General features: G+C 51.4%; 2 protein-coding genes across 11 annotated transcripts in view; both read right to left on the bottom strand.

Moving 5' to 3' along the window:
- Mknk1 (MAPK interacting serine/threonine kinase 1) overlaps nucleotides 1–649 on the bottom strand; it is a 40,202-nt gene extending 39,553 nt beyond the window's left edge. For 7 of the 10 annotated variants that reach the window (XM_075945821.1, XM_075945815.1, XM_075945813.1 and 4 more), the window contains exon 1: nucleotides 574–649. The gene's annotated coding sequence lies outside the window, so the exon portion shown is untranslated. The remainder of the gene's footprint in view (nucleotides 1–573) is intronic. The other 3 variants (XM_075945816.1, XM_075945820.1, XM_075945824.1) reach the window with 1 other exon arrangement.
- A 4,895-nt stretch (nucleotides 650–5,544) lies between these two features.
- Nucleotides 5,545–13,033, bottom strand: Mob3c (MOB kinase activator 3C). The gene is made up of 4 exons (XM_075946158.1): nucleotides 12,651–13,033; nucleotides 8,645–9,112; nucleotides 6,374–6,576; nucleotides 5,545–6,075 (listed from the first exon to the last, which is right to left on the bottom strand). The coding sequence occupies exons 2-4, from the start codon at nucleotides 9,060–9,062 to the stop codon at nucleotides 6,046–6,048; spliced, it is 651 nt and encodes a 216-aa protein (XP_075802273.1). The 5' UTR covers nucleotides 9,063–9,112; nucleotides 12,651–13,033; the 3' UTR covers nucleotides 5,545–6,045.
- Between the last annotated feature and the right edge of the window lie 935 nt (nucleotides 13,034–13,968).

Raw genomic sequence — 13,968 nt, 5'->3', positions numbered from 1 at the left:
GGAAAGCACGCCTGACCCCAAAGTCACAAACTCCCACGCTCATTCCACAGTACTACAGCTACAGAAGAGAGCCTGCATCCTACCCACGGTCCTACATCTCTATACTGGACAAATGTGGCAGGAGCCTTTAAACACCGTATGGCAAAAATAACTGGAAATAGTTAATTTACCACAACGAAGTACACACATTTTATAACGTACTCATGCCAGTGGATTGTATGAGCCTTGAGCCCTTCCACAGCCTTGAGCAGATCTTTGGTCTGAGGCTCAAACCCCTTACAGGCTGAGCTCCGACCGTGGGTACCCAACCGGGTCCCGAACCTGTCACAATCCAAGCCCAACCCCAGGCACAGGCTGAAGGCCAGCGGGATTTTACACACTGCAGTCTCGGCAGGGAAGCAGCTCAGAGGACAGTCCTAAAAGGGTGTCCCCTTCGGCTGTCCCTCCGCAGAGAAATCGGGTCGTGACCTCGAACTGCTCAGAAGGCCCTGACTGCCGCTCCCGGGCGCACCGCCGCACTCCAGACCCCGGCCCCGACCCGCCCGGAGGGACTCTTGGCTGTCTCGCTTTTACCTTAGCTGACCACCACGGGAGCGGCGGCGCGCACCCCCTCCTGCAGGTCTCTGTCGGGAACGCGGAAGAGGCGGAGTTAGACTCGGGGGGGAGGGCCCAGGCAGAAAGGGGCGGGAGGGGCGGAGTCACGCATGCGCCCTGAGGGTCACAGAGGCGAGTTGATTACACCGCGCAGGCGCGGCGAATCCGAGCGGTGGCGGGTTGTTGACGTGCGTTACTCTTTTTCAAACAGAGAGGAGGATCCCGCAGGTGCAAATAGTTATTTCTGCTAGCCAGGACGAAAGCGTTTCTTAACCTGAGGGCAGCTCTGTTAAAATTTCTTCGTTTTAAAGTTTCATTTTGAGACAAAGCCAAGGCTGTATACCCCAGGCTGGCTTCAAACTCGTTTTTTCTCTTGACTCATCGTCTCCAGAGTTGTGTGATTACAGACTCGCACACCACCGGGCTCGACTATAAAGTTTCTGTAAAGGTCTGTGTATACAGAATTTCATGAGAGTATGACCAAAACATTACTTCCAATAATTAAAAACGTTTGTTTTCGAGACGGTTTCACTATGTAGCCCTGGCTGTCCTAGACCTCGCTGGCCTCGAACTCAGACATCCACTTGCTTCTGCCTCTGCCTCTCGGAGTGCTGAGATTGAAGGCGTGCACAACTACACCAGCTAAAACAAACTCTTATTTTACTGTGTATGTGCTAAAATTAGATTAATACCTCGACCAGCTGTGTGTGTGTGCATACACTAATTAGATTAATACCTCAACCAGCTGTGTGTGCGCGCGCATACACTAATTAGATTAATACCTCAACCAGCTGTGTGTATGTGTGCATATACTAATTAGATTAATACCTCAACCAGCTGTGTGTATATGGTAATTAGATTAACACCTCAACCAGCTGTGCGGGTGTGTGCGCGTGCGTGCGTGTGTGTGTGTGTGTGTGTGTGTGTGTGTGTGTGTGTACACTAGATTAATCCCTCAGCCAGCTTCCCTGTCTCACTTCCACAGGCTGCAGGTGCCTGAGAGAGGAAGAGCGCTGTTTGGCTTCAGTTCAGGTTCTAAAGCAGTCTTTGTGTGGCGGAAGTAAACATCCCTATCCCATTCAGTATTGTTGTGAGCGTCTGGTGAGCAAGGTGCTTAAAGAGCTGCTCGGCTTTCCCATCAGTCACCTTGAAAACATGGGCTCCCTTCTGTGTTCCACTATGATGGAAGGAACTGGGAGTTTTCAAGACTTTGCTAGATTTCCAATCTAGATGAAGATTGGGAAGGAGAGTCTTTCCCCCAAGCTTTTGAATTTTGTCCCTCCCAGAATTTGAGTCCTACCCAAAGGCTGTATATCCCAACCTCTTCCAACCTTCCAGGCCCGCCAAGCTTCATGTCTTCACAGGCCTTTCTAGCCTATTCCCCAATTCTCAATAGCCAACTAGTCCTGAGTTGCTCAGGCATAGATTGTGATCCAGATTCTCAAAGTCACTACTCTCCCACATACATGACAACCATGGTTAATTTACATTGGATAAAAGCTCTGAGGGGCTGCCCGGAAGGAGGGCAAACAATGCAGAACCCAGACCTTCTTTGGGCCCATGCTACTCCATTCCACAGCTCCACAGGGGCAGCAGGGAACATAGAAGCAGTGTTCATGAAAGCCCAGGTTATGCAGTAGTGTTTACTCAGTGGGGGATGTTCTGCCGCAGGGTGGAGAGAGAAGCTTCTTCCCTGCTCCCTGCCACAAAGGTTGATGTAGATCCTGAGCAATGGACATCGAAGCCCAACCTGGTCTCCTAGGTAAGCTGCTTCTGCTAGGTTCTGCCTGCTTGGGTGAGAGAGACTCTTTTCTGTTGTTAAAGAAGTCAAAGCTCTTCCTCTCTTTCTCCACTAACCATCCCTCTCACTCTCTCAAAACAAGTCTACACACACACACACACACACACACACACACACACACACACTTCCTAATATATTTCCAGGCATCTTGATTTTGAGATAAATCTAACTCTTACTTCCATAATGTACATGAACTTGCTAACAGTTGGACTGCCCAATAGGTTTGAAAACACCACTTTTTTAGAAAGCTGGGCTTTGGGCACTAGAAGGAGCATCAAAATGGAGAACCTTCTAGATTCTACAGTAGTAAAAAGAGGGGAGAGATTCTGGGGGCTGGGAGGAAGATCAGACAGCTGGTTAAAGAGAGCCTTGATTATGTGTCAAGCACCTGAGGCTGTACCAGACATAGTCAGTATTAGCTAAGTTACTATCATCTATGTTCACGGTCTGAGAATGAGGGAGCTTAGGGATCATTTACTTTCACTCCCACTTTTTTTTTTAAAGTTCATTTATACCAGGTGTGGTGGTGCACACTTTAATCACAACACCCAGGAGACAGAGAAAGGTGGATCCCTAGGAGTTTAAGGCCAGCCTAGTCTACAGAGTGAGTTCAGGCTAACCAGCACTACATGATGAGACCTGTCTCAAAACAATAAAAATCAAGTTACTACTGTGTGTGTGATGCATGTGTGTGGCTATGCACGCCAGAGTGGTGTCTCTCCTTTCACCTTTACGTGGGTCCTGAGAACTGAACTCAGGCCATGAAGCTTGCATTATTGGGCAGGAGATGCCTTCATCCACTGAGCCATCTTGCTAGCTCACCACTTCTGACCATAAAGTAGATAAGAAGTGGTTTAGAGAGGGAAGGTACTTGCCATGAGACCTTCGGGGCTGGCTGGGGCTAGAGCACAGGCATCCACCTCCCAGGTTCCTACTGGCTCCTTTACAGGTGTAGAAGGAGCTCTAGGTTGGCCTTTGTTGATTGTTTACAACCAACCTGCTTTAACTCCTGTCTGAGTGCCTTGTGGTGTAGAGGCAGGGAATGCTGTCTTCTGGGGAATAAGATCTGGAGTGAAACCTGCCGTACCTCTCCTATCTTGAGTCCTGAGAGAGGCTTCCTCTCTTGTGAATGGGGTTGTGGCTGAATTTCCCACTGCACTTTTAGCCATTGGTTCCTCCACACCTCCCAGATATGAATGGGGATAGCTAGTGCCAAGTGCCTAAACAAAATCTTCCCGTCAGAGTTCCTTAAGTTCCTCTCTTACCCTCCTCAAGGCTCCCAAGTTAGCTTGTCTAGAATGTAGAGCCCCGAGAGAACCTGGGTGTCCTCACATTGGAGACTGGGTAAGTCATGACTATGCCCATATAGTCAGGAGCTGAGCATAGAATGTCTTTAATCCCATTCTGGAGGTCTTTCCAACAATCCGCCAAGACCCAGATGGTACCCAGACCACAGCTTCTCATCAGTGGTTGATTTAGTTTGTCTTTTATTTTTACCAAAAATAGCAAAATCTTCCCTTTTTCACAAAAATATATTTCCCTCCCCACCCCCATCATCCCTGTTCACAGCCGAGATTTCAGAATATGTCCTGTAGCCCACAATGGGGAATTACCCACTTTCCTTACTTCCAAACCACTGCCAAAGCTGTAGGACAGCATGCTTTCTTTGGGACTTTTCTAGAGCTGGCAGAGAAAGAAAGTTCCAGGTCCTGCTGATCTGGAGAGCCCTGCTGTTTCTTCAGAGGGCAGGCAGTTCCTAGACCATAACGATAGGCCTAGTTTTGGAGGATTGTCTCAGTAGCCAACTTGAGCCAACCCAGGGGAGGTGGGGCTCTCTGGCATCAGGCTAGAAATCCTTGTTCAAAACAGGAACAGTTGTGTCCTAGAGAGTATTTGACAAACCCGATTTCCACAAGCATCTCGGTGTCACATCAGCAGACCCTAGAGTAGAAATCAAGAGCCTTAGCTTTTATACCAGCTTTAAAAAAGCTTCCGGGTTTCAGTTTCCTCCTTTGTACACTGAGAGACAGACAGGATTCTTGTGTTACTTCTTGTTCTCCATCCTGGCCTCTCAGGATTAAGGCTCTGGAAGGATCACGGTTTCCCTACCTGTGCGCAGGGCTCAGCATGGAGGTACTAAGTAATGGCTATTGAAAGAGCATCCCCGCCCCTCTGGATAGCCGTCCTTGGAGATCCAAGTAGCTGGGATGTCTTGGGATGGTTGGGTGGAGACAGGTGTTTTCAGGATGGGAAGGTCTCCACCAGCTACATGATCCTCCGTGTCCTGAGACAGTAGAAAAGACTCCAGATGCCCCAATTCAGGTTCCAGTGGCTCTGTTTTAGAGGGCTATGTTGTGCTGGTCTTCAGTCAGGTCAGTAGGTTCTGGGTATGAGCCTGAAGTATCTCAAGTCCCAATTGAAGATCCAGGGGCCTTTGTGGACATGAGGGATCAATCTCAATCCTCAAGAGGCTTACTGTTTTGCTTTGCTGTTTTGTGTTTTGTCTTTTGAGACAGGGTTTTTCTGTGTAGCCCTAGTTGTCCTGTAACTCACTATGTAGACCAGGCTGGCCTAGAACTCAGAGATCCTCATGCCTCTGCCTCATGAATGCTGGAATTAAAGGTATGTGCCACCACAGTAGCTTAGAGGCCTACTGTTATCAGACCCTCCTGGAAGCAGAAAGATGAGTGACATAACAATTTGTGGACATCCTTGGCTGAGCAAATCAGCCCACATGGTGGTAGGTCAGGGGTTTAAGGAATTCAGGGCAAAGCTGAACTTTCTAGCCTCCATTCAACTGCATGGGACTCATGTAGATAGAAAACGGTGTTCTGGAAGATCCAGAGGTACTACTCCATCTACATGCACATTCTGTACCCTTGTACATATGGTCAGAGTTGAGCTGGGGAACAAAGCTGTCATTACTCCTAAAAGGGTCATGGACTTAGATCATCCTGTCTGTCTGTTCACCCATCCACCCATCCATCCACCCACCCATCCATCCATCCATCCATCCATCCATCCACCCACCCACCCACCCACCCACCCATCCATCCACCCACCCACCCACCCACCCATCCATCCATCCATCCACCCACCCACCCACCCACCCACCCACCCACCCACCCACCCACCCATCCATCCATCCATCCATCCATCCATCCATCCATCTACCCACCCACCCATCCATCCAACATGAGGGCCCACTATGTGCCAGAAAGGACCTGAATCTCTCAGACAAATCCCACAATCAAACCCCCACCCCTCTTGCGCACACACACCTACCCGCTTGCTCAGATATAGGCACTCACTCTCATAATTTTCTTGCCACCAGTTCAGCAACATCCATATTCCCCAAATAGATTTGGGACCCACCATGGGAGGGTGAAAGGGTGAAATATCAGAGCAGGAACCTGGAAGCCTACTCTACTCTTGGACTGAATGTGAGGGGCTAAACTCCTTTGCTTCAGTTGCCCACTTGAAGCCCTCCCTTCTCCAGGCAGACTTCTGAGAAGTCCAGAGGTGTTGGGTATGTAGAGGGGTCCTACAGGTCTTCAGATTGCTCTACCGACAGGCTCCTAAGGGTCCCCTCTCCCAGCTACACTGTGTCCGACGGTCCAGTTGATAGGCAACAACATCTAGATCTGGACTCAGTGGCAGATCCGTTCTGTCATCTCCCTCTGTAGAGACACAAAGTAAAGAAGGGTTAGTCTGAGCTCAGCCTGCTGGGCAATTCCTTGCCAAATCAGGGGTTTGGGGGACCTCATTCTTCCCCCACTATAGCTGCAAACCATGGCAGCAGATCTGGGTTTGTAAATTGACATCTCCAAGACTTCTCTATGAGCGAACTGAATCCACTGGTAAATGAGTTGTCTCCCTCACTTATCTACCCGGATATGGAAGTTTCATACAGATCCTTTGGAACTGAACTTTCAGGACAAGCCTTCGCAGTGAAGGGTCAGGGAGAGTTGGCCTTACCAGTGGCTCTAGCTCCCTCTGGTCCACCAGGCTGAACTCCTGGATGAAGTAGTAAAAGTGCTTATAGCAGGTGTTGACATGTGCCTCTGCCCCCATGCTGAGGATGCTGTCGAAGTGGTGGATGTAGACGTGGACAAAGACTCGGAAGAGTCGGGTCAGGATCTTGGTGCAGACCTGCTGGAAGTTCTTGGGGAAGGGAACTCCTGGGGGTGGAGAGGGATGGAAGAGGGGGTCAAAATCCTAAGGGCAAACTCAATCCCTTCCCACAGGCACTCTTCACCTCTCCTCAGCGCAGGACCCATAGAGGAAGGCAGAGCAAGGGCTTGGTTTTTCTCCTATACTTTTCCTCTTTGTTGGAATTGAACTCAGGAATTCATTCACATCACTGAGCTCTAACCCCAGTAGTCCCCATCTTTCCTTTTTAAATGAAGCACAGATCAAAAAGTGCCTTCTGTCCCTGTGCTGTTACACAGATCACTGTCCCCATTTCCCACTGCCTGAAGCAGGGCTTTTCAAGCTTGTCACCGGCCAGTCTGCCTCAGTGAAAATTATGGCCTAACCTGTCTCCAGAAACCTGTGCACCCACAGAGATATGCACATCACCCTCTCCTAGACAGTCCACTGTGGAGGTTGTGGGCCAGTTTTTAAGAACACGGGCCTTCAGGGTTAAGTCTTAATATCCTGGTAGGGCATGGAGGAAAGCCTTTAATGTGCCAACCCTGATTGCTATCCAGCCACACCCCAGTTCCTCTGCTTCCGAGTCTCACAGCTGGCTCACACCCTCCCCTTCACGCTAATACTTCAAGAACTACTTCCGATATCACTCGTTCCTTCAGATAGCCAATAACATAAAGGAAATTCCCTCTGTGGGTCCAGCCCTGAGCTGGGCCCTTTGTACCTCTGTTCTCTGCTCTTTCGATTGTGCTGATGGGTCTGATAGTCACTCTAGATATGATAAAATGCAGGTGATGTGTGAAAGGGAGGCCACTTGCTGGAGGACACATAATTATTCACGAGTTCAGACTGCAGGCAGGATTCAAACCCTCTTTGCCCAGCAGTACCTCTCAGAGATAAACCATACAGATCCTGCCCGGCCAGAAAAGACCACGAGAACCATGGGAAAGGCAGTGTGTGCACAGACCCCAATCCAGGACAGAGATCCTGGTGGCTTACACCCTCTCGTCTGCTATGACAAAATCTTCCAGTTATCCAGTTAAAAGTTTACCCGGGGCTCACCAGCCCAGGGATGTAGGCTAGAGGAGAATAAAAGCCAGGAGCAGACTGAGCCCTAGTCCATTTACCTCCGCAGACCCACTTCCTTCTCACTGCTCCTCGGGGCTTGTGCTCTGCTTCTCGGAGAGTCCAGCCTCGTCCCTGCAACTCCTATCCCACCCCTCTAGACTATGGCACCTGGGCCCCACCACACCTGGCTCCAGTTCTGGTCCCTTTTCTGTTCAGTGTGCTTCCGTGTAAAATGGAAGGATCCTGTAGTACACAGTAGTATGGGAAATGGCGGCGGCAGCTGGGGAGGAGCCGCAGACTTGAATTGTGACTCAATGCCCCGCTTTCCTCAGCATTCAGAGTTTTTCCCTCTGGGCTTGACCATCTGCCCCACCCATTCGAATCCCCGTAGCTCAGATGGGTGCTGGGACCTGGGTTGCAGGCAAGGCTGCTGTGATAAACACAGTGTCTCCTGGGTGGGGAGCCTGGGCCAGGGTGAATCATTCATCTCCTTTCCCTCCCCTCCTCCCAGCCCAGGTCCATCTGAGGTAAGGAAAGGCCCCACGGTCTGGACCTGACTATGGAGTACTGAGGAAAAGGTACCTTTTGGGCTGATCCAGCTTCCAATCCTTCCCTTTCTGGGGCCAGAATTCAAAGGGGACTCTCAGGAGGCTGGAAGCCAGATCAGCCCAAGCATGACAGGGTGTTACTTGGTCTGGAAAGGGGAGAAGCAGCGTTTGTGGTCTTGTTGGGAGAGTCCCTAGTGGGGTCTGTGCACACACTGCCTTTCCCATGGTTCTCGTGGCCTTTCCTGGCTGGGCAGGATCTGTATGGTTTATCTCTGAGAGGTGCTGTTGGGCAAAGAGGGTTGAGTTCTGGCTCCATGAGGAGGACACGAGGATCCCCAAACTGGAGTCAGGTTGTCCTTGGCAAATGTTTGATTGTAACCAAGATCCTACCTCAACTGGCTTCCTTTTCTACAATATGGGATCTATAATAGAGGAACGACCCTCCCTGGCTAGGCCAACTCTCCAGCCTGACAGTGCTCACCAACACGTGTCGGAAAGACATCCTCATCATTGATGAGACCCTCGATCCAGTCCATGAGCAATGCCATATAACGGGGTGCCGAGAGCTTGGCAGGCCTTCGGTACTGGCGCTCATCCTGCCAGCGGTACTCATAGCGAGGCCCGCCCGCCATGACTGGGCAGCTGGTCTCACTGCAGTGCTCAGCCATGGTGCCATAGATGAGGTTGATGCGGTTGAAGAAGTCCACCACGTGCACAGCGATCCAGTCATCGATGCTTTCACCAGGTGGCAGCCTCACCACACTGCGAAGGTCCAGGCCAGACTTGAGTGAGGCTTGTGCCTTCTTATAGAGCTCGAAGCGTTGTGTGCCGGGTTCAAAGCGCTTCCGGGGCCGGAAAGTCTTGTCCTTGGCAAATACCTGCTTCAGGCACAATGCCATGGCCAGGCCTAGTAGAGCTGGATGTCCAGACCCAGGGAGCTGGAGATGCCCTGCCAGGGACAAGGGCAGGAGAAGTAGGTGGTCAGGGCCTTAGAAAATGGACTTTGACTTCCCAATACAGCATTTTCCTACTGACTGTCAGCCTTGGGGCAGTTCTTTACCTCATTGAAACGCTTATCCCCTACCAATGGCTAATCTTTCGGGGAGTACTTTAGCCCCCCACTCCACCCTCCAGCAGCCCCACATGCCTTTCATTTTGTTTAGCTTCCTCCCTGCTTTCTTTGGATCTTGCAGTGTAGCCTAGGCTCCAGACAAGTACTTACAGGACTTAACTGTTGACCATTACAGAAGTGACAAGAGGCTTTTGCAGGCTAACCAGGAAACAGGGGACTCAGATAAGGTGTTCTCTGGAAGCCCCATAGGCTAGCTGTGTAGTGTGAGAGAACCTAGCTGCATTGTGCTAGAGGGGACCAGGGTGGAGAGTGGGAGGGGCTGATGGGGTAGGCCATGGGCTTTGATTTCCTCTGGGATATCCCGAAGACCATCCGGCCACCGGGGATTCCCAGGGAGCAAAAGGGACTTTTCTACCAAAAATGTCCTTTCCTTTTTCTTTACACTGAAAGAGGAAAGGGCCCTCACACGGCCAGCTGGGTGGCCTTAAGTGTGGCTGCAGACGCTGCAGGAAGGGGCCGGTGGCAGGTCTCGAAGAGCGCTACTTCCTCTGACGAATGCTACAACTGGCTCCTTTCCTCCAAGCCGACCTCCTTCCCAAACCTGAATCAGCCACTGGCCTTCCCCTTGCACCCGACACTCCATAGATTACCAGCGCACCTACTATGTACCAGCACTGGGGGTTGGAGGGAGAGCAGCCAGACCCATCCTGCTGGTCCTTTTGGATGTCTGCTTTGCCTCTTAGAATGGAAGGATCCCAGACTCAGAGCAGACTCCAGGGGGCATCAATCAGAGCTCTCAAAGTCCTGGGACCCAAACCCACTTCAAAACTGCCTTGCTAACATCACCACAGATTTAGTCCATGTAAATCCTTGAAGACCCTGACGCAGTCAGGTTTCAGAGCATCTTAGGCATTTCATCGGTCCCACCAATGCAGATCCAGGCAATCGTTGAGACTGGGACAACCACAGCTGAGTGCAGACCCTGACAGACCCTAATCACTAGGCTTGGGCACTGAGCTTGGGCTCCATGCTGACTAACCCATCCTCAACCTTGGTTAGTCTGAGCTCTGAGCCTAGCTCCACACTGAATGAGGCTCAAGATAGTGGCGGACAAAGCTTATCCTTCACCTCAGACTGGCCTGACTTTGAAGCAGGTTCCTTTCTCAGATCTTTGCTAACTGCTGTGGCAGGATGGGGGAAGAGAGGGTGGGAATAAGGTGGTTAGTGTAACAAAGGCATGGAGCATAGAGAGATGTTACTTCTGGCCACAAATCCAACTTACAGAAATGTTGGACAGTTATTCCTTCTCATCACAGCAGGCAGGCAGAATGAAACAAACAGGAAAAATGAGAGCAGTGTGGAGGGCAGAGAGAGTTCCTGACCTCTTGAGAGAAGCTTGAAGACAAGGAAGGTTCTCTCATTTATTCTGACACCCCCCCCCACCCCACCCCCCCACACAGCTTCTTCCCAAAGAAATGCCAGGCCGGGGCCTAAACTTCCTGAATGAAGAGCTCTGTACACTCCAGTTGCTACCTTCCTTGTAAGTTCTACCTGGGCCAGGGCTTCCAAAATCACTCATGCAGTCAGTGCGGTTTCAGGAACCTCCACCTTGATATGGTCACCCCGTTACTGACTGTTACAGACTCACTCAGCCTTTCAACTCCACGCCCTAACTTCTCCACCCCACCTCCCCACCAGCAGTCACCCTGGGCTTCTCCTTAACTCCTGAGCATGCCCCTTCTCTCCTGCCCTTGTGTCTTTGGCTGGCTGATTCCGGATTTCACATTCCATCAGGCCGAATGCTACCTCCTTCATCAGCCTCCTCCAGATCTCAACCTTGTGTGGTTGACTGCTCTTTGACCATTTCTGTCACTAGCCCTCTCTAGACTAAGTCAGGAGTGGCATAACGCTGGTGGCCTGGTTTTAGGGAAAGTTTAGACTCAAGAGTCTTAGAGTTGGCTGGGGAGATGGTTCGCTGGGTAAAGAGACTGCAGCAAGCTTGAGGAGCAGTTTTGATCCCCACAACCCATGAAAAACCTGACAAGGCCTGGTGGCTTCTTGTAACCCTAATACTTAGGAGGAAGAGGCAGGGGATCCCTGGAAGCCCCAGGTTCAGAAAGACCCTGCCTTGGGCTGGTGAGATGTCTCAGTGGGAAAACTTGCTTGCTGGAGTTTGATTTCATGGAACCCACATGGAAAAAGGAGAGAACCCCCACAAACTGTCTCTAACTTCCACATGTACACTGTGGTACGAGTGTGTGTATATGTATGTATATGCATACACAGAAGCAAATGTAATTATTATTATTTTTTAAATAGACCTTGCCTCAGTAAATGAATTGGAGAGAGTTAGAAACTGTTGCCAACTTTGGGCCTCCATACCTGCATGGCCACTTGCACTTGCCCACAATACCAGACACGCATACACATAGAGGAATACAATTCTTCAAGTTAAATAGCTCTGAGAAATCAAGAGGCTCAACCTACATGAACAGATGGGGAAACTGAAGTCCAGGGAGAGGATCTGAGGAGCCTGGCTTTGCATAGCAAGTTGTAAGAAGTAGAGGATTGGGATAAAGAAGGACTTAGCCTATGACAAGGTACAAAGGACCCTTTTCCTGCTCTGTCTGGTCACTGGCCTAGTGTAGATAAGGGGAGAGGAAGGGAATAGAGAGGCCCCATCTTCTTGCTGTAGAACTTTAAGGCCCAGAACTTTTTCTAGAAAGAGTAAACGTGGAGGCTGAGTAAGGAGGTAAGGTAAGAGCAGGTGCCCTCCCATGCCTGTTACTGCTGCTCTCTCCCCATGCCATCGCTGAGATTGTTTCTCACACAGCTTCTGTTTCCCTTCCCCCGTGGTCCCTCCACTTTAATTACTGGGTGGGTGCCCAGAGGTTTGCTCACTAATCTTCCCGGATGAAGAGCACAGATTGATTGACCCAGCCTGTTTCTAATATTTAGCCTCCTGCCAGGGACACACCTGCCCCTCCCTGGGTCTGGCTCAGAAACAGCCCCAGCTTGAACTCAGAATCTAGCCTGGTATGCCCTGCAGCACAAGATCTAATATAAAAGTAGGAGCATAAGACACAGCACTTGTTCAGCCAGACCCGCTCCCGCTTCCTTTGAGCCCCTAAGAGCATCCCCTTATCTTCAGCTGTTAGGGCCAAACAGGTCCTAGGACCCAGAGGAGCCAGCCTGACGTTTCCGCCCTTGAAGACACGCCCCCTCACCAGCCACTGCCACCGCCACCCCCACCCCGGACTTAGGGCGCTGAGCCTTGGACCCGGGGCTGAGGGCTGTGGCCAGCCTGCTTTCGGGCTGGGGTCGCTTTTAAAAGGTGCCAGGCGAGGACCAAGAAGAACTGAAAGTGGAAGCAAGACTGGGCCGCGAGGGGTGCGGAGACGCGGCGCTCACTCACGCGCTCCGCCAAGGTGGACAGCTCCGGTCTCAGTCGGCGCCGCCGCACCGCAGCGCGCTGGGTCGTCCTACTGCGGGGGATCCCGCCGGGCCGGGCTCCGTGCCTGTCCGCCTGTCTGCCCCGGGCTGCGGCCGCCGTCCCGCCGCCCGTCCGCGAGGAGACGCCAGCTCCGCCCCGGGCTCAGCCACGCCGTGGCCACGGGGCGGGGAGGGGCGGGGAAAGGGACTCCCCCGTCCCAGGACACACACCCGTTTCTCCAGCCTTTCCGGGAAATGGGAAGTCCGATGGGGCTCGCAGCCTCCCCGAGGGCCAAGGACTTGCTGAGCAGCGGGCCCCAAGGGGCGTCTGGATCTTCCTTAAGGACGCAGCCTCAGATTCCTAGGCTGTAGAATGGGAACAAGCCCAGCTCCTCCCTGAAGCAGAAAGAAAAAGACAGTGGTTTGAATGGTTTCCTAGCCCTCCTACTGTCATCTGCGCTTCACTTGTCTCTGAACTCAATAGGGTTCCTAGCAGCCTCTGTTCAGCTTCAACCCCTTGTCACACACAGCACTCAAAGATCCACGACTAGAGGCTGCAGGTGATGGAGGGAGGCAGAGGCAGGCAGATCTCTGTGAACTGCAGGCTGGCCAGGGCTGCCTGGCGAGACCCTCTCAAAACACACACACACACACACACACACACACACACACACACACACACACACACACACACACGAATGAGTGAATGAATTGGCAGTGGGAGCCGTGGACTAGGTCACTGGAGTGATTCCTCCACCCTCCTTCCCACCAAAGAAGGTTCAAAGAATTCGTCATCTGGAGACCTTGTCTGGCTGGGCAGATTCTCACACCAACCAAAGTCACCGTTTCCTATCTCCAAACCTTTGTCTCTGTTGTTCTGCAGAGTGGCTCCTCCCACAGCCCTTTCCACCCGGTTTCAAACCTTTACATATTTGATCTGCATTGCCCACTCTTCTACCTAGATTTCTCCCCAGAGAACAGGCCGATATCCCACAACAGGGCTCAACACATACCATGGCTTGCTCCCAGAAACCAGACTACAGGCTCTGTTCGGGGTGAGGAAATTGAAGACTTTCTAGACTAGGCATTATGGTTACTCTTCATTGTCAGCATCACTGGCTTCAGAACTGCCAAGGAGACACATCTCTGGGAGTGTGACCAGCCGCCTCATGCTCTTCCTGCCTCTTCCTGCCATCCTTTCCCCACCGTGGTGGTCTGCACTCCCAAAGAGTGAGCTGACACAAAACACTTTTCCTGAGCATTTAGTCACAGCGTGAAAAACAATACAGAAGGTCAAGGTA

Source organism: Microtus pennsylvanicus, chromosome 13, assembly GCF_037038515.1.
Source record: "Microtus pennsylvanicus isolate mMicPen1 chromosome 13, mMicPen1.hap1, whole genome shotgun sequence".
Lineage (NCBI taxonomy): Eukaryota > Metazoa > Chordata > Mammalia > Rodentia > Cricetidae > Microtus > Microtus pennsylvanicus.
Note: the sequence above shows the minus strand (reverse complement) of the source record. Positions and strands in the feature narration are given on the sequence as shown.